This window comes from Rattus norvegicus, chromosome 12 (genome assembly GCF_021556685.1).
Source record: "Rattus norvegicus strain SHRSP/BbbUtx chromosome 12, alternate assembly SHRSP_T2T, whole genome shotgun sequence".
Lineage (NCBI taxonomy): Eukaryota > Metazoa > Chordata > Mammalia > Rodentia > Muridae > Rattus > Rattus norvegicus.
The window spans coordinates 19,103,785-19,124,429 of NC_141545.1; the positions used below are offsets into that span (position 1 = coordinate 19,103,785).

Below are 20,645 nucleotides of genomic sequence, written 5' to 3' on the forward strand. Positions count from 1 at the left end.
TTTTTAAGTTAGGTGAACTCTCAGCTGAGGGACTTCTCTGTCATCCAGGTCAGCCGATGTGTGTCCCTGGAACACTGAGAAGAGTTGGACGTGGGGGATGCTGCCTCCTGCCCAGCACCCCCAGCCTGCCCTCAGTATGAAGAAGAGTACTGAAGTCTGGCCCCTTTAACACCACATGGGGTTCCAGAGGCACTGAAGAACCATCTTATTCTAAAATGATCCGTTGCCTCAGGCCAACAGAGCATGGATCTGTAGTCCCCAGGTCTCCAAAATGCCTCTTAGCTGCTTCATTATGTTCATATTATGTCTTTGATACAAGTTCGCGTCAGCTGAATTATTGCCTTCTGAATTATTTCAGGGTGATTTAAACAACTTCTGTTTGACTCTCCTCGTGGGAGGTGGGGTCTGTGGAAAAATGCGTCTATTTCTGCTCCAAGAACTGGACCCTACCATCATCCATGAAAGAGGCTACAAAGATGGCAGGTCACACAGGGTAGCTGTCACTGCTGGGGTCCTCTCAGACACAAGGTTGTTCTGCAGTGGTGCCGTCTGTGTTTAGAGATGCTTCTGGAGCACACATAAACTCATTTAGGGACATTTTATATTTGATTCCATGGAGAGGAAGAGCCAGCCTGGCCTTCCCTCCATCTCGAGTGTGTCAGAATTTTATTTATTCGGTCAATTTTAAAACCATGCCCTGTACTATGAAGCCTTGGGGTACAATCTCATAAAATGCTCCAGTTTAAAACATATTTAAGAAACATAAAAATATCTCTGCCATAAAATCAGATTCCCCAAAACACGGCTCAGTGCTCAAATGGCCTAGTGCTCCGTGTGGCTCAGTGCTCCAGGCTGCATGGGGTCTGCGGGGCATAGCACTGAGTCCTTCAGTGGTGCAACTGTGTGGAACCCCAGGGTGTGGTGTTTTGAAAGCATAGTGCTCCCATAGTATGATACTCTGATGAGTGGTGCTCCCAGTGGTAGGGCGCTATGCTGGTGCAATGCCCCCAGCAGGGTGATTGCTCCCAATGTGTCAACGTCTCTGGTCTTCTTGGTGGTTATCTCCAGGGAAGCAGTGCTCCAGTTTGGTAATATTTCAAGTGGTGCTGTGCTCCCACTGAGGTGGAGCTCCAGTGAGGTGCTCTTCCCAGTTGAGTGATTTCCCAGTCATGTGGCACTCTTGATGGTGGTGGTGCTCTAGTGCGGTGGTCTTTCCATTGGGATGAGGCTCCTCTCGGTGGGGTAGTGAGCCTAGTGAAGGGGTGCTCCTAGCTGGGTGATAGTCCTAGTGTGGTGGTGTTACCCATGGGTTAGTGCTCCCGGGGGTTTCATCCTGTACCCAGCTGAGTGTTTGCTTTTCCATTCCTGACAGTGGCAGGAGAAAATCTGAGATAAATCAGAGCACAGGGCAGAGAAGAGCAAAGGACAAGCGCTTCCTGTCTGCCATTCAGTCAAGAGCAGTCCTAGGTCAGCAGGTGAACAATTGCAAACTCCTTAGCCTCAAGTTATACTGTTCTGTTTCCTTGGCTGATGGTCTAAATTTCTATTTTGAAGAACTAGGGATGAACCCAGGCCTAACATATCTAGGCAGGTACTCTATCACTGAGCCACACCCCAGCCCCTCACTGGGGGATTCTGGGCAGGGGCTCTATCACTGAGTCACACCCCAGCCCCTCACTGGGGGATTCTAGGCAGGGGCTCTACCACTGAGCCACGCCCCCAGCCCCTCACTGGGGGATTCTAGGCAGGGGCTCTACCACTGAGCCACGCCCCCAGCCCCTCACTGGGGGATTCTAGGCAGGGGCTCTACCACTGAGCCACGCCCCCAGCCCCTCACTGGGGGATTCTAGGCAGGGGCTCTACCACTGAGCCACGCCCCCAGCCCCTCACTAGGGGATTCTAGGCAGGGGCTCTACCACTGAGCCACGCCCCAGCCATCACTGGGGGATTCTAGGCAGGGGCTCTACCACTGAGCTATACCCTAATTTTTTCTTTTGAGACAGTGCCTCATGAAGTTGTCTAGGTTGGCCTTCAACTTTCTGTAGTACAGTTGGTCCTCGAACTTCCTTGCCTCCTGCTTCAGCTTCCTGAGTGACTGGAAGTAAAGCCCCATTCTACCAGGCTCCACTCTCCAGGCTTTCTGAGGCTGACAGTCTCCACAGGGAGGTGAGGAGGAAAACTGGCAGCTCAGTGAGCAGCAAAGGTCCCAACTAGGTTATTGTTGTTGGGAACCACACTGGACCCGTGGAGCAGCTGAGTTGCTGAGATGTACCCAGGACCCTCCTCCTGCCCACTTCTGTAACCCATCCCACAGCCCAGTGGCTCCAAAGAACCCTGTTGGTATCTGAAGATGATCACCGAGACATCAAGGCTAACCTGAGCTACACCTAGGCTAACCTGTACTACATAGCAAGATCTGTAAGATTTTTTTTTTTCCTCAAAACCACACAAGTACCATCTGGCTTGGATCTTGTTCCTTCTAGATCAACCTCTGACGGGCTCGTTTAGTTGATCCTGGATCAGGTCTTGGTCTGTGTCACACAGGGAGGCTCAGCTGACTGTTCATCAAGGCAAGGGAGATGCTGACTCATCTTGCAGGCCTGTTCAGGTATGTGTGCTTGTGTGCATGAACACGTGTGTATGTCTGTTTTGCACATACATGTGAGCATGTGCCAGAGAGAGAAAGAATAGGCAAGTAGGGCTCTAATGTGTCCTTTGAGCTCTCATGATGGCTGAACTCTACTAGCCATAATCAGAGTAAGCTGCTTAGGGGTGTGGGCTCAGAAGGCTTGAGTGGGGAGATCATGGTCAGTCTTGCAGGCCCATTCCTGGCTCTTGTGGCTTAGTTGCTGCTGTCTACAGGCAACTCTGCAGCACCACTGGCTGGGTGGTGCGCTCTGACCACCGACATGCTGGAAGGTTGAGCCAGGGATCAACCAGGACAGACACAAGTGGAGGTGAGGATGTGCCAGGTCTGTGAATGGTCCAGACCCAGGGCTACAGAGAGAGTCTGAGGCTAGCCTGGGGTACAGAGCATGTTTTGAGTCTAGCCTGGGCTGCATCATAACAGCAACTGACTCAGAACAAGCAAAAGCAAGGATGTGGGCATCTGGATAACTTTTCCTTGAACTGTGTGCTGAGGCCCTGGCTGTCCTTGTCCTTGTCCTTGGCCAACAAGGGGCCACAGAGCCACTGTTCCATCCTCCCATCCTAGTTCCCAGCTAGGCACAGATAGCACCAATGGCAGGAACATTCATGATGAAGGAGCCAGGCCTTTCCACACATGGAGAGGCGATGGCAGTGACAGAACACCTTGTCACTTATGGACAGAGGTGAAAATGGGTGCAACTGAAGTGACTCCGCCAGCTGTTACCCGGGAAATGACAGGCACACCGCCGGCCGTGCAGCCAGAGCTCTGTCTGGAATCGCGGGCACTTGAACTCCAGCATGGGCTGTCAGGAATGCGTGCTCCCCCCTTCTCTCTCTGCTGTGAGCTTCAGAATCCTGCACAGGCACTGGACTGCCTGGGTTCAAGTCTCATCCTTCTTCCTCAGTCTTGAAGTCCAGGGCTGGAGTAAATGAATAGAGGCCTCGAGGGGCCCATGAGATGTCCCCATAGATAGACATTTGCTGCCAAGCCTGGTGACCTCCTGGAAGTGGCTTTCTGATTTTCACATGCATGCCATGCCACAAGGGTGTGCATGTACATGTGTATGTGCATGCGTGCACATGTGCACCCACAAACAAATTTAAAATGCAATTTAAAAAAGATGGACTTTAAGATCAGTTTCTCTCTCTCTCTCTCTCTCTCTCTCTCTCTCTCTCTCCCTCCCTCCCTCCCTCCCTCCCTCCCTCCCCCTATCTGTCATCCCTCTCTTTCTTCCTCCCCCTCTGTGTGTGTGTGTGTGTGTATGTGTGTGTACATGTGTGGTGGAGGAGGTGATCATGTATGTGCATGAGTGTTCATGTATGTGTAGGAACCACAACAATGTTGGGTATCTTTCCACTGGTGTTACAGTACCTCCTACAGGCACTGAGGCTCTCTGAGTAGCCTAGGCTGGTTGACTACAGCATTCTAGGGGTCCCCTTCTCTGTTCCTTCCCAGTGTTGGGATTATAAATAAATGTCACCACACACACATTTCTATGTGAATGCTAGGGACTGAACTCAGATCCTCATGCTTGGAAGGCAAGTGCTTTACTGACTGAGCTCTCTCTAGCCTCCTAAACTCAGTTTGTTTGCAAAACGTACACTGAAGTTACAGCTCAGCATCAGGCTGTCACAAGGGCATGGACACCGGGATGCTGGGTGACAGGTGAGTAGCACTGTGCAGGGGACACAGTATGCACTCGATAAGTACTTCCCACCACTCAGATGATGTCTTAGCTACAGGGATCGAATGTGACAGAACACACTGTCATGAAAGATGACCAGGTACTCCTAGCTCCAGCAATGTAGGAAAACTAGAGACCCAGGGTCAGTGGCTGGGAGGAGATTTTAGAGCTTTGCAGAAAGCCAGAATTGTCTGGGGTTGAAGGGTAGGGCGTACAGAGAGAGGGAAGCCCAGATCGCATGAAAGAATGGTAGTCTTTGGGACAGTCTTTGGAGGGCAGGTACTAGAGTTGGCTAAGGGCAGAAGGCCTGCGCTCCCAGACTGTGTGACACAGGGTTGTTGGAGATGCAGGAAGTCATTAACACAGGACACAAACACACGATGAATGGGATACTCAAGCTAGCTTTGATTACAAAGGGCATAGGTCAAGTAGAGCCATGATCCTGACAGTCACTTCTCCATTGTTTACTCCAACTGTTTGCGCTCTCTCTTTCCCTCTCCCTCCACACCCCCTCTCTGTATGTGCGTGTGTGTGCGCTCGTGTGTGTGTGTGTGTGTGTGTGTGTGTGTGTGTTGGGAAGGAACCCTACTGAACAGATAGGAAGGTCTTTGGGAAGTCTCCCATCACCTCTCTGCTGGCCATGCAAGAACAATGGGCGTGTCTACTGGAAATCTGTCCTCAGACCTTGAAGGTAGGTAGCCCTGCACAAACCACTTGTTGCTCACTCTGGAAAGAGAGCCACCCAGTAGGACCACGGAACACTGCCCGTCCAGTGTCATTTTGGATTCTTAGAACCCAATCTACAGACTATCTCTTCCGCCGTGCACGAAGCTCATCGATTTGCCCAGAAACCCTGGGCTTTTTCTTTCTCTCATTTCACAGCTCTGATTTGGGATGCAGCTCAGAATTGATGGTGCAAAAGCCTAAGGCCATAGTTTATGGTGAGCATTCTGTCTTTCTTAGTGTATCATAAAATAACGGCAAATCTTCTTGTCAAAGGCATCAGAGATCCGATGCAATAAAATCGAGGACTTGAATGTTCTCTTTCAAACCAACTTCCCACTCCATGTGACTGTTTATGTCAAAAGGAAACTCTTGACCATGGCTTTAAATGGACAGCCATTATTACCTGGTCAGCTGCTTATGTACTGTTTCCTCCTGGACATTAACTTATCCCTGTTTTACCGTCTATCTGTGTACATGACCAGGAGAGGTGAGATTTGAACCAGGCTTGACCTGTAGAGACAGGTCGCACTGGGGTGCGCACTGGGGTGGGGAAGAAAGGCCACGGAGCCCTCAATGGACACAGGAACAAATGGGTAAAAGATGCAACCAGAGACAGGACTCAAATAAGACCCAGAGGCCGGGTTGACAGCCAGGTACCTGGTGCATGACTAGGTCCTTAGAAGCCACAACCTTAATCTGCCACTTCCTGCTGACCCACCATATTGCCTCCCCCAGGCTGCCTAGGCAGAATGCTGGTCAGAGTCCCCACTGCTATCTCACATCATTACTGTAGGGTCCCTGGATCTGCTCTCCCAAAGCCATCTGTGATCGATCTGTGAGAACATTCTTAGGGGAACAACAACCTACTTTTTTTTTTTTTTTTTTTTTTTTTAGAAAAAATTATTTATTTTATGTGAGTGTACTGTAGCTGTCTTCAGACACACCAGAAGAGTACATGGGATCCCACTACAGATGGTTGTGAGCCATCATGAATATGGTTGCTGGGAACTGAACTCAGGACCTCTGGGAGAGCAGTCAGTGCTCTTAACCACTGAGCCCTCTTTCCAACCCAACAGCCTGCTTTTTAACCCATGGTATTCGGACCATGGTGTTTACCAGCCAGCTCCAGAGTTTCTCACTTGTCACTGGAACCCATCAGTTCATCTAGTCATTTGGTTAGTAAGCCCTAGGCCGGTCTCCAGCTCCCCAGAACAGGATTGGGCGTCGCCCTAGCTAGAGTTTGACATGGGTCTAGGGGTTCATTTCAGGTTCTCATGTTTGTACTTCAAGTACTAGCAGCTGAACACCTCCCCAGCCCCTCCATTCCACCTTCCCAGCTTCTCGCAAGCTCGAGTAGGATGCTCTCTCTCTGTGGATCCTGGAGTAGAGCCTACTGTGCGCCATCCCCAACCCCTGCCTTACCTTGCACTGGTGCTAAGGGTTCATACACCACTCGATAGCCCTGTAGGATGCCGTTGGCTGCCGATGGCTCCCCCCAGGATACGTTGAGTGTGGTAGATGTTATTTCTGAGAATTCCAAGAAGCTTGGGGGCCCTGGAGCTGGGAAGATAGAGCACAGGGCTACAGAGTAAAGATCAGCCCAGAGCCTTTGTGGATCACCCACTCAGGGCCATGTCTCCCTAAGGGACAGGCAAGAAGCGTGGCCCCTCCCAGAAGACCATGGAGGATGATGGAGTTGAACCACAAGGGATCTGTGAGGTGAAAGACCAGAATGAATTATAGCCATGAACGGAAGATAAAGTGCCAGCAGTTCTATCTCGAGAGGCCACAGGGAATGCTGGGTCCTGCTTTTAGGGAAAGAGGAAGTGCCATGGTAGATGGGTTTCCTCTCACCTCCCTTCACTTTTCCATACCCTCCTCCTTCCCCATTTCATCTGTCCATTCCCCCCTCTCCTCTCTCTTCCTAATCCTTCTCTCCCATGGCGGGGGATGGGGTGGTGGTAGAGGTAGTAGTGGTGGGTGGAGGTGGTGGGAGGTGGGAGGTGGGAGGTGGGAGGTGGCCGAGTGGAGGTGTTGGTGGGTGGGTGGCAGTGGTGGTGACTGCTGCCATGCTGATTCTTCTACTTGGAATTCCACTGATACCCTGGCTTCTCAAAGACCAGTTAGACAGAGACAGGGGGAAACCTGACCAACCCATAAAGGCTGTTGGCATGTATAGAAGCCCTTGGGTGCAGCCATGTGGGGCCTGTTCGCTCATCAGGGTTGTGTAGGAGAGCGTGTGTAGGGGCTACCCTCACACATCCCACTAGGCTTCTGGTCTCCTCTGAGTGCCTAACTGCAGCCATGTCCAATCTCCCCTTGCTACACCTCAAATGTCCTGACCTACCAGGCCTTGGTACCCCCCCCCCAATGACCCAGCCATTGCTCTCTTCCCTACAAATCTACTCACATCCCTACAGCTCCAATCCCTAACTGAAAAACAGGAGAATTGGGCTGCTTAGGTGCCAGACACAGCAGCAGGAACAGCCATGGCTCTCTGCTCATGGACCCCTAACAAGATGTAACACCAGGAGCTGTATAGGTGGGTGGAATGTTATAGAGTGCTGGTAGGCCCTTTGTTTTTGCCCAGCAGGCTCCAAGGCCTCACTGTTCTGCCTTAGATTTCCTGTTTTGTTTTCCTTTCCTTCCCTTCCCTTTCCTCTGAGAGAGTTTCTCCGTGTAGCCCTGGCTGCCCTAGAACTCCCCTGTAGACCAGGCTGGCCTCAAACTCAGAGTTCCTGCCTGCCTCTGCCTCCCAAGTGCTAGGATTAAAGGCATGTGCCACCACCACACCCAGCTAACCTCCTGGCAATACCACTGCTCTTCAGGATGAGTGGTGGGTGGTGCACATAGAGGCTGTGCCCTGTGTGTGGATGGCTCTTAGCCGGGCTGTCCTGTCAGCACAGCTCCCCTGGTGGTTTAGGTGGGAAACGTCCTCCAGAGTCTCAAGTGTTTGGACTGTCAATCCCAGCAGATGGCGCTGTTTGGGAAAGGCTGTAGACCCTTTAGGAGGTGGAGGGAGCAATCATTGCAGTCAGGCCTTGGGGCTTCCTAGCTTGGCCCTACTTTCTGTTCACTCTGCCTCCTGACTGCAGATGCAAAGTGACCGGGGTCTCAATTTCATGCTTCTGCCTCCATGTGTCCCCCTACAATAGATACAGTGTTTCCCTTAGAACCATGAGCCCAAACATACCCTCCCTAGCATCCTGAAGCTGCTTTTGTTGGGGTATTTTTTTTTTATCACAGCAAGAGGAGAAGTAAATAAACTCTGTAAGGGGGAGGCAGGCGGCTTAGTGGCAGCTGTTGAGCTATTCTAGGCATGGTCTAGGGACCTTGACTAGGCCAGGAGCAGGGAAACAGACTAGGCTGGGGCTAGGGGGCCTGTCTGGGGTACCTGCCTGGGGCTGGGGGGCCTTCTGGGGCTGGTGGGGGTTGTCTGGGGCTGGAGGGCCTGGGCCCTAGCCTCCATGCACAAGGAACTCAGCTCTTAGAGACCTAGATACACATGGGGCAGCTCTAAGAGAGAACACCAAAGGGAACTCTGGGTCGGGAAGAAGACCTAGCTACAGGCACAGCCCTTCCTCCTTCCAGTGATTTTGAAGTGTTAGAAGAAAATATGCTGCTTCAGCCTAGCTACGGCAACCTTAACACCACCCAGGCCCTGGGAAATAATAAATAATAAGTAAATAATAATAATAATCTACTGCTCTAAATTTCAAGTTCTCTCCCTTGCTCTTCCTCCCTCTCCTGCCTTCCTTCTTCCATTTTTTTTTTTTTTTTTTTGAGACAGTGTCTCATGTAACTCGGGCTGGCTTGGTTCTTAATGTGTCGCTAAGGACAACTTTGAACTCGGTATCCTCCCATCTCCCAGACGCTTAGATTAAACACAAGTGCCACAATGCCTACCTAGATTCTGAAGTGCTGGATGGAACCCAGGGCCTGGAGTAATCACTCTACTGAATGAGCTGTACTTCTGGCTCTCGACCAATCCACCTTATGCTCTGACCGAGTAGTGAGGATGACCTACCTGCCTGGTGTGTGCGTCCCTGGCATGGGTCACTTCTGGGCCCGTCACCAGCAGCGTTGAAGGCTGAGATGCTGACCAGGTACTTTGTGTGGCTGGTGAGATCCTTAATCTTTACCACAGGCTCAGGGAGAAAGAGGACCTTCATTTTCTCCGTCTCATTACGACTGTCTGCCTCCCAGTAGTAAACCTGTTAGGCAGAGCACGGGTAGGTTACACTCAGTGTGGAAACAGTGGTCCTGGGGGATCCGCTTATACGGTAAATGATGCCCTGGGGTTCTGACCATCAGGCAACGGTCATGGATTCTACCCTATGATCTAGACTCTGAGTATCATATGGCTACAGATAGGTTCAGCCCCCAAGTTTGCTCCACATCCCCACATTTTGTTCAAGCCAACATCTACATGTTCCATCAATGTAGCAATGTAGTAAAAACACCAAAAATGACAGGAAGGAGGCAGGGGACAGTGGTTCAGTCACTGTTTGCTGCACAAGCATGAGGACATGAGTTCAATTCCCCAGCACCCAATGCTGAGAGAGAGAGAGAGAGAGAGAGAGAGAGAGAGAGAGAGAGAGAGAGAGAGAAAGAGAGCAAGCCATGTCTGGGGATTCATGCTTCTGAGCCCAGCTCTGGGGAGGTGGAGACAGGCAGATTCCTGGAGCTCAGCTCAGTTTACAGGCCAGAAAGACAATTTGTCTTAACATACAAGGTAGGGGACTAAAGAGACGGCTCAGCAATTTACAGGCCCTTTGAGAAGATCTGAGATCAGATCCTAGCACCCATACCTGGCAGCTCACAACTGCTCCAGGAGTTCTGGTGCCCTCTTCTGGTTCCCACGGGCACCAGTGCTGATGTCTACATATCCAGACACAATTTAAGAATGAAATTTTAAAAAGTGGAAGGAACCTGAGAAATAAGAGCTGGGTTGTGTCCTGGCTCCAAAACACACATGCACACATACACATATAGGACGTGCATACATACACACAAATACATACACACAAATACATACACACATGAACACATATGCACATGCGTGTGTGTGTGTACACGCGTGTGCGGGTACACACACACACACACACACACACACACACACACAAGGAAAGAGCCCTAAGCTGAGACTGTGGGGAAAGCACCCTGCCGCCCCCGCCCCCACCCCTCCCCCCTTAAGTTGCATTTCTTCTCACCTAGCTTTGATATGCTTACAGGTAGATCTGAAACCTAAGCACAAAGGTTTGAGGGATTAGCGGAACCAGTTCCCTACACAGCTGTCTGGCAACCACTGCCCGCAGCCTGTGCCAGCTGGGCTGCCCAAAGACAACACTGGCTGGAAGATACCCCTCAGCTCTGTGTACGTTAGCCTGTGCCAGCCCCCAAGAGCAGTGTGCCCTCTGTAAAAGCAGGGCAGATTGTGCAGGAGGCAGACGGGGCATCCAGCCTCACGGGTCATCGCTGTGCTGGAGCTTGTCCATGAAGCAAGCATTCAGGGTTCTACCTGCAGGCCCCAGCTGCATGCCTGATGGCTGAGCTTACTGTGGGAAAGCTTCCACTCAGACAGGCCATGCTAACTTGTGATCGATATCCAAGTTCAATGGCTTTATCATTAGGGAAATGAGAAAACATATTTTTGGATGCGCATAAATAGTGCCTTGCCTTAGAGCTCTCGGGGCTCTCCGTGACCTCATCCATCTTCGTAAGAGCCCTGCCGGCAGGGAGGTATTCATTTTCATATCACACCTAGCAGACTCACTCTGAAATGGACATTTAATTGGGCCAATATTCATCAGGGCAGCATGGCCTGAGATTGGGATAACTGATCAGGTAGGACTCATGGAGGCCAGACAAGGACATTACTTCTGGAAGAATGGAGACACCAGATGGGATGCCTCCAGGGAGGTTAGGCAAGGCTGGAAGTTCCTCAGTGCCCTAAGCAGGGGAAGGCTCAGCGAGGCAGGAGGGAAGCCTGCCTACAGGAGTTATTTCCCTCCATGCTGGCTAGCAAGGTGAGTGGTCTTCCTTTCCTAAATCATTTGGCTAATGGAGGCGCAACGACTTTGTAGTGAGCTGGTCTCAACATGAGGGTCCCAGAAGTCACACCATTGGGACTTGTTGCAAATGTAGCTCCCAGGGCTCAGGACATGGCTCAGCTGTGCAGGTCTCAAGTGCTAAGCTGGACCCATGCTTTATTTTTACTTTTATTTATTTTTTTCTTCTTGTAATTCCAGTGCTGGGGAGGCAGAGGAAGAAGGAAGTCAGGGGCTCATTGGTCAGCCAGACTAATCAAACAAGTGAGCTCCTGGTCAAGAGGAAACCTTGTCTCTGTCCCACCCTACCTCCCCAAAGGAAAATATGTTGACTGCTTGAGGCCTGAAGAGCAGTATAGTCAAAATGACCTTCTGTGCACCCACATACACACAGACACACACCACTCATACACATAGCCCCCACACACTACACATACCACACACACACATACCACATACACATCCCCACCTACACACCACAACCCCCACCACATACACTAATATATACATACATACACACATAGCACACACACCACATACACTAATACATACGTACACAAACATACACTGTACACACATAGCACACATACCACATATATCCCTCACACCACACACACACACACACACCACAGAGACACCAGATACACACACATAGCACATACATACATAAACATACCACACACATACATAGCTCACATACATTACATATACCATACACACACACACACACACACACACACACACACACACACACGCACACACAGGTTCTCTGGTTCTACCCCACACCTATGTGCAGGAGACAGTATTGGGATTTGTAACCGGCCTTTGTGAGGACACCACACTTGTATTATTATCAGCAAATGCCCCTGAAGAGGTCAGGTTCCTTTGGCAGAACCAACATGCTCTGGTGTTTTGTGGTTGGGCACACAGCTGCCCACTTCCTGTGTGGCTTTTCTCTGAGCAGCCTTTCTCTCCGATGCTGTCCCCACCAAGCCTGCTCCAGGCACTTGGGCCTGCATCCATGCTATGCATATGCTGCGGGGACACAGCAGTCCAGCGTGCAGCCAGTGGGCGGCCGAAGCCTTCAGGGCCCCGGGCACACAGTGAGTTGGAAGAAGAGCCCAGCCACGAATGACAACTTGCCTTGTAACCTTGGATGTTCCCATTCTGGCTCTCTGGGGGTGGCGGGTCCCATGTGACCTCCAGCTGGCTGGCTGTGAGTGGGGTCACCTGGATGTTCTGTGGGGCCATTGCTGGGGCTGAGGACAGAGAGAAACAGGACAGTAACTGGGGTGGCCTCCTGTAAGCTGGCTGAGACCCACAAACCCATGTCTCCCAGGCTCACACAGGACATAGTTCTGTGATGGAGAGTGTGGGAAACTATGTATCCTGGACATCACCCGAGTTTGGGGGACCTCAGGTGTTATCACATTCTGGGCCTCAGGCTGTGTCCCATGCAATTCTTAGTCCCTGTATGCCAAGGAAGGCTACAAGCCCTCTCAGAGGAACCTTCTTATACATGCATAGAACAAACTACACAGGGTTACAAAGAACACTGGTTCTGCTGAGATACAGTTAGACAGTGTTAAAAGACAGACACTATGGAGAAAACACATGGTAAAAGCTGGGAGATCAAACAGTGAGAGCACAGTATGCATGTATGTAGTAAGCATATCTTCATGTATATGCACATGTGTGTACATATCTGTATATAGGCTTGTGTATTTATATATGTTTGTATGTGTGCAGGTATGTCTGAAGGCCAGCGGTCAATGCTGGTGCCTTCATTGATCACTCTCCACCTTAGTGTGTGTGTGTGTGTGTGTGTGTGTGTGTGTGTGCAGAAGTCTACTTCAAGTGTCCTCTATGATCTCACTCTCCACTATTTTCGAGGCAACTAAGTGATTGATTGACTAGCCAGCCAATGAGCTCTCAGGAATCTACCTGTCTCTTACCACCTCCACCTCATATAGATGCTGGGGATCCAACGTCAAGTCTTCAAGCTGTGTGTGTGTGTGTGTGTGTGTGTGTGTGTGTGTGTGTGTGTGTGTGTGTGCGTGTGTGTAGGAAGTACCTTAGCGGCTGAGCTAGCTCCCCAGACCCTGCTGGCTATCTTTTGATTCGCGTCTGTCTAGAGGCCATCAATGGAGGCCATAGAGCCATCCCTGCCTAAGGAGATTTTTCCTGGCATGGGGCTCTTTTGGAGAGATAAGGCGACCTCACGAGCAGTAGGTCACTCCTTGCTCGCAGCTCCCTCCCCTGCTTCCTGCTCTCTCCCCCCACCCATGCAGAATAAAATAGTAATTAACACCCGCTCAGCCTGACATGACTATTTATTTTGTTCTAACTGTGTGCTTCCGTATTATCGCTGCCCACCCTGCCGCTAATGGAAATGTTAATAGCCCACACCAGGTTGTTGTGACAGATGCTGGGCCTCATTATCAGAAATTCTTATTTACCGCTCCATTAAACAACAGAATCACACAAAAAAACAATTCAATCAAAACTAACTGGAGGAATTTTAACAGCCGCATTAATAATCCAAAACATAAATAAAGTTAATGTCTTCTGCATGTTTGCCGTCGGCAACTGGATCACAAAATTACTGTTGTACAATTAAAATCATGAAAGGCGGAATTGAGCATGGCCGTTACTCTGGTAGGCTGGTGCACAGATCCCTCCTTGGTTCTCCTAGGGTTGGCTTTCCACAGCCTCGAAAAGCCAGGACAACCCCGGCCACGAGAGTCCATCTGTAGCAGGTGGCCGAGCCAGCCATACACTTAGTGTAATCTCTAGTACTCAGGGTCTCCGATGTCTCTTGGCTGGGTGGAAAGAAACCAATAAAGCTCCCAGATGAGACACGCCCGTATCAGCTGTACTGCAGCCTGGTGGTTATGCCACAGAGATACCACAGGCAACGGGACATTGTTAGCACATGTGGGGAGGGAATAAATGAAACATGGTAAATCTAGGACTTAAAACCTTTTCCTTTTCTGTTATTTATTTATTTATATTCATTTTGGCTCCTGTGAGATTCAGGGCTCTTGCCTGCCTGGAGATTTTAGCCTGCTGCTCTCCATCCAGAACGCAAGCATCACCCAGGGAAAGTATGTGCAGCTCAGAAGCTGATGGATTGACAGGCTAGCCTTTGTCTGACTGTTCTCCTATCTAGACATTCATGATGTAAGAGGCACACAAATATTAGCCTCTGTGTGTGTGTGTGTGTGTGTGTGTGTGTGTGTGTAGTTTATGTGGGTGTGCCTGTACATATGTGTATAAAAGCCAGAGGTCAAGTCTGTCAGTTTCCTTCCATTTTATTTTTTGAGACTGGGTCTCTGTGATGTTTAGAAAGAAAATGACCCCCCATAGGCCCACAGGGAGTGGCACTGTTAGGAGGTGTGGCCTTGTTGGAGGCCCTTGTGTCACTGGGGGCAGGCTTTAAGGTCTCAGATGCTCAAGCCAGGCCAGTGGCTCACAATCTCTCCTTGCTGTTTGCTGATTCAGATGCAGAAGTCTCAGCTCCTTCTCCAGCACCCTGTCGGCCTGCAGGCTGCCATGTTTCCTGCCATGATGATAATGGACTGAGCCTCTGAACTGTAAGCCAGTCCTAATTACATGTTTTCTTTCTAAGAGTTGCCATGGTGATGGTGTCTCTTCACAGCAATGAAACCCCAATTAAGACAGTTCCTCCCTGACTAGGAGCTGATTTGCTAGGTAGTCCTGGCAGGAAACTCCAGGGATCCTCCTAGCTTAACCTCTCTACTGCTGAGGTTACAAATATGTCTTTTCACACCAACTTCTTTGTGCGTGCTGAGGACACAACTCAGGCCTTCTTGCTTTTGTGTAGGTGTTTTAACTGACTGAGCCATCTCCCCAACCCCTGGCATACTTTTTAATGCATGAAATTGTTTACTTAAAGAATCTGGTCATCAGTTTCCTCCAGCATCTGTTGATGATGCCTGGAAGCAGCATCATGTGTAGAACAGGAAGGTCATGGTCACGGCTGATGTTGGCTCTGCATGTCTACAGAGCAGCTAACACCTCAGCATTGATCAGCAGAATCGCTCCCTCACCCTTGTCTGGATGCTGTGTGGCCTCAGAGACAGAGCTCCTCACGCTATTGATAAAGAAACCCCAGGACCTTCTGGGGGCACTTTGCAACTGACAGTCATAGTAAAATTCTAGAAGTGTCTAGAAATTTCTGGTTTTCTTACTGACTACATTGGGAGCCCTGAAAGACGGTCTCTGGCTGGCTTTCACTAGCCCCACTGTCTGTATTAAGAAGAACAGTTGGTGCTGATGTTTTGCCATCTTGTTTTCCTCATCTAGCCTCCCCAGAAGGTGTACCACCTCCAGGCGGCCATGGGCTATAGCTAGACCAAGTATAGCCACCAGGCCCGGGGAGCTGGCTCAGTCAGAAAAGCACACATCCATGATGATCTGAGTTCCATTAAAAACTAAAACAAAACAAAACAAAAAGCAGCTGAGTTGTGATGGTACATGCCTTTAATCCCAGCACTCGGGAGGCAGAGGTAGGTGGATCTCTGAGATATAGGGCAGCCTGGTGTATGGAGCGAGTTTCAGGACAGCCAGGGCTACACAGAGAAACCTTGTCTCAAAAAACAAAATAACAAAAGCAAAACAAAACAACAACAGCAGCAAGAATCAGGGACAGGCAGAGTGGAGCATGCTTGAATTCCCCTGCTAGAGAAGCAGAGGCAGAGTGACCCCTGGGACTCACCAGGCAGCCTGACTGACTTGCAGAGTTCAAGGAAAGAGTGGGAAACTCTGCCTAAAGCCAAGGTGGAGCCATCTGACATCTGACACCTGAGCTGTTCATACACACACACACACACACACACACACACACACACACACACACACACACGTGCGTGTGCACTTGCAATGCACTTGAACTCATGAGGACATGTGTAGACACATGAATACATGTATACACACATACACACATACATGTGTGCACAATCATAGTCATTCATGTACAATAGCTATCTTCAGCTCATATTTTAATTAATTAGTTAATTAATTAATTAATTAATTGCTAGTGAATAAGTAGTGCTGGCTTGGTGCCCTTGACTCCATGTTTTGGTGGACCCTGGGTGGGCCTGTACAGTGGACCTAAGAACCTCAGAGCTTAAGAATCTTGTCACGTCAAGCACACAGGACATGCAGGCTGGGTGCTACTGGCAGCTTCTGGCATGTACAGGGTCAAAGAAGGAAGTGGATGGGTGAGTTCTGGTTTGCTTTCTGTCACTGTGATGACACAATGACCAAGAGCAACTTGGGGAGGAAAGGGTTCATTTCAGCTTACAGTGTGTGCACCACCACTAAGGGAGCCAAGGTAGGAACTAAAGATCTTGGGGGAGCATTGCTTACTAACTCCTATTCAACTAACTTGAATCCACATCTGGTCCCTTACAGACACTTCAGTGTTCAAAAGCAGCACTGAAATTAGCAATCAAGGAAATGCCCACAGGTGTGTCCATCAGACAATCAGATGGAGATTATTCTTCAGTTGTGGCTCCCTTAACTCAGGTCTAGTCTGTGCAAGGTGTCAACAAACATTGACAAGAACAGGTGGCTTCGCTCAGTCTTTGTCAAGACAGTGGAGCCTTTCTGTACCAAGGAGAAGCTCAGAGTCCTGGAATTAATCCTGTAGGAAGGTGGATATTCACCCACTTTGTTCTGAGAGCTCTTGTTTAAAACATCAACTGTGTGGGGAAGCCATCCAACAATCTGACCTGTCCATTTGACCTGTAGAGTACCTATGATGGTCAGTATGGCTCATCAACTTGACAGGAATCAGAATAATATAGGAGACAAACCTCTGGGCAGGTCTGTAAGGGATTGTCTAATTCACCAAGTCGCCCTAAATATAGGTGACGCCATTCCCTGGTCTGGAGTCCTGCATTGCAAAATAAGGAGAAGGCAAGTGGAGCACCAGCATCCATCTCTCTCTGCTTCCTGACTCTCAATACAATGTAAGCAGCCGTGGATACAATGTAAGCAGCTGTGGATACAATGTGAGCAGCTGTGGATACAATGTGAACAGCTGCCTCCTGCTCCTGCCACCATGCCTTCCCACCATGATGGACTGTGCACCCTCAGACTGTGATGCCAGAATAAACCCTTTCTTCTTTAAATAGCTTTTGTGTAGTATTTTCTCACAGCAACGGAAAAGTGACTGATACAGTTTCTAAGGGAAGTCTCACACTAGGCACCTAGTATTGCTAGGACTACCCTAAGCCACTCTGGACACCCACTATTGCCAGGGCCACCCTAAGTCACTCTGGCCATTCACTGTTGACAGGGTGACCCTAGGCCACATCAAGCATCAACTGATGCTAGGGCTATCTCAGGGAACACTGAAGATTTCTGCTGCTCCTAACTTGCTCTTAGTCACACGGGACTCCTGCTTTGGCTGAAGCCACACTAGACTGTGGCAAACCACAAGAGGTTGCTGACACTGTTTTTGTTTGTTTGTTTTTGTGTGTGTGTGTGTGTGTGTGTGTGTGTGTGTGTGTGTGTGTGTGATCAGTGATTTAACAATAATCTGAAAATAATGTGAGAAGTTAGAGGTAGGGCTCAGCAGCAAAGTCTTTCCCCAGACTTACCTAGAATGGCAGGTTCCTTTTTTTCTTTCTTTCTTGTGGTGTAGCCTGACCTCAAGCCATTGGTACCTACCACCCCCCGTCTCAGCCTCTGGAATTATCTGGAATTAAAGATAGCGGCCACTACATCTGGTCCTTTATAGACACGTCAGTGTTCGAAGTCAGCTCTGAACCCCAGCTTTGGTTCCACTGCCATGATCTTTGTTTTCTGGTTTCTGCACTGTGGGATTAGACTCCTACCCTGCTCAACAGCTCTCCTCGCCCATGTAAGCAAAGCCGAAAGGAGCGACTCTCAGTTCTTCTGCCCAAGTTGGGTTGTTTCTACTTCCTTTCCTCTTCCTCTTCTCCTTCCGCTTCCCCTCCTCCTCCTCATTTCTTCTTTTCTTCCTCCTTCTCCTCCTTCTCCTTTCTCCTCCTCTTCCTCTTCCTTCTCCTTTCTCCTCCTCCTCTTCCTCCTCTTCCTCTCCCTTCTCCTCCTCCTCTTCCTTCTTTCTCCTCCTCCTCTTCCTCCTTCTCCTCCTCTTCCTTCTCCTCCCCCTCCTCCTCCTCCCACTCCTCCTCTTCCTTCTTCTTTCTCCTCCTCCTCTCCTTCCTCCTCCTCCCCCTTCTTCTTTCTCCTCATCCTCCTCTCCCTCCTCCCCCTCCTCCTCCTTCTCCTTTCTCCTCCTCCCCCTCCTCCTCCTCTTCCTTCTCCTTTCTCCTCCTCCTCCTCCTCCTCCTCCTCCTCCTCCTCCTCCTCCTCCTCCTTCCCCTCCTCCTCCTCCTCTTTCTATCCCATTGTCTGTACCATGAGTTCCCATCACAGCAAGACCCAGGTCTTGATAGGCCATGATTACATTGTATGAGCAAGGCAGTTTCCTGGTCCCTTGAGAGACTCATGCTACTGAAGAAATATCTTATTCTCATTGAACAACTCAGAGGCTCGGATAGATCTGCGTCATTTGCCCAAGAATGGTCTAGATTTCAACTCAGATCTGTTTGACCCCCAAACCCAAGTTGTTTCCCTAAGGTTGAGGTAGAAATTTCGGAAAGAGCCAGGTAGTATTTTTACCCTTTGAGGGCTGTGAACCTAGGAGTCACATTGATTTCAGTCGGCATTGACTGTTATGGCAAAATTACTCCAGTTCAGACTGATGAAGCTAGTGGTTCTCAGCCTATGAGTCATGACCTCTTTGGGGGGTGGAATGACCCTTTCACAGGGGTAACCTAAGACCCTCAGGAAACACAGACTATTTACAGTATGATTCATCACAGTAGTAAAATTATAGTTATGAAGTAGCAACAAAAATAATTTTATGGTGGGGGTCATCACATGAGGAACTACATTAAAGGGTGGCAGCATTAGGAAGGTTGAGAATCAGTGGCTTAAGCCTTTATAGAGAAAGACATATCTGTTTCAGCAAAGCTTTATCTCTAAGAACAGGTAGTGGGCTGGCTTTGGTCCTTAGGTCAAGTTTGTAAATTCTGCCTGGAGGCAATAGGAAAGAAAAGGGGTAGATGAGTGGGGGCAAACCTGTCAAGGATAGAATCCAGGGTCTACTGGCTCTTCAGCAGAGCCTCATTACTGTAAAGCTTTTGAGCCCACACACCTAAGATAGAAGAGAAAAGGCTACAAAGAAGACCCTGTGGCTAGGGTGTGGCTCAGTGGTAGAGCCTCTGCCTAGAATCCCCCAGTGAGGGGCTGAGGATGTGGCTCAGTGTTAGAGCCCCTGCCTAGAATCCCCAGTGAGGGGCTGGGGCGTGGCTCAGTGGTAGAGCCCCTGCCTAGAATCCCCAGTGAGGGGCTGGGGGAGTGGCTCAGTGTGAAGCCCCTGCCTAGAATCCCCCAGTGAGGGGCTGGGGTGTGGCTCAGTGGTAGAGCCCCTGCCTAGAATCCCCCAGGGAGGGGCTGGGGGCATGGCTCAGTGGTAGAGCCCCTGCCTAGAATCCCCCAGTGAGGGGCTGGGGGCGTGGCTCAGTGGTAGAGCTCCTGCCTAGAATCCCCCAGTGAGGGGCTGGGGGAGTGGCTCAGTGTGAAGCCCCTGCCTAGAATCCCCCAGTGAGGGGCTGGGGTGTGGCTCAGTGGTAGAGCCTTTGCCTAGAATCCCCCAGTGAGGGGCTGGGGTGTGGCTCAGTGGTAGAGCCCCTGCCTAGAATCCCCTAGGGGAGGGGCTGGGGGCGTGGCTCAGTGGTAGAGCACTTTCCTAGAATCCCCTAGGGGAGGGGCAGGGGGCGTGGCTCAGTGGTAGAGCACTTTCCTAGAATCCCCTAGGGGAGGGGCAGGGGGCGTGGCTCAGTGGTAGAGCACTGCCTAGAATCCCCCAGTGAGGGGCAGGGGGCGTGGCTCAATGGTAGAGCACTTTCCTAGAATCCCCAGTGAGGGGCTGGGGACATGACTCAGGAGTAGAGAGCCATCTTCCTTTCTTCTCTCGTCTATTGCTATGTCTTCCTCTGTGCACTAAGACTGATTCATGACAACAACTAGCTTGCTTCCCTCTGAGGTCAGAACCTTAGCTAATGACATCCTCTGGGATGTCTATGGGGACAAGGAGCTCTTGGGGGACACTCATCCCATATTCCTGATACAAGACCTTGTCTTGTCTACACATAGCATGAGTAGACTGACTGGCCACTGGGACCACTTGTGGCCACTGTACCTAGGATACACAGGTTTGTGGTACCTGTGATGTCACTACAGTATGCTGGGTTAAAGGTTACTCAGGCACTGTGAACCTGGGGGTAGCGAACCTGATGGGATAGTGGGGCCCTGGGACATGTGGTAACTGCATTCATTACCCATGAGCAACTGCCACTCTCTTCACTATGCACACATATTCTAACTAGCACAGTTCTGAATCCTTTTAATTTCACTTAATGGACTCTATAACTGTCTTAATTTGCCACTAGAGGGAGCTGACACAACCAGA

General features: G+C 50.0%; 1 protein-coding gene across 1 annotated transcript in view; it reads right to left on the bottom strand.

Annotated features, from left to right (window-relative positions):
• Positions 1-20,645, bottom strand: part of Sdk1 (sidekick cell adhesion molecule 1) — a 983,759-nt gene that overhangs the window by 44,788 nt on the left and 918,326 nt on the right. Inside the window, 3 exon segments of the mRNA NM_001447264.1 lie at positions 6,483-6,620; positions 9,088-9,274; positions 12,254-12,369. Of these exon segments, the coding sequence (NP_001434193.1) occupies positions 6,483-6,620; positions 9,088-9,274; positions 12,254-12,369 (441 nt within the window).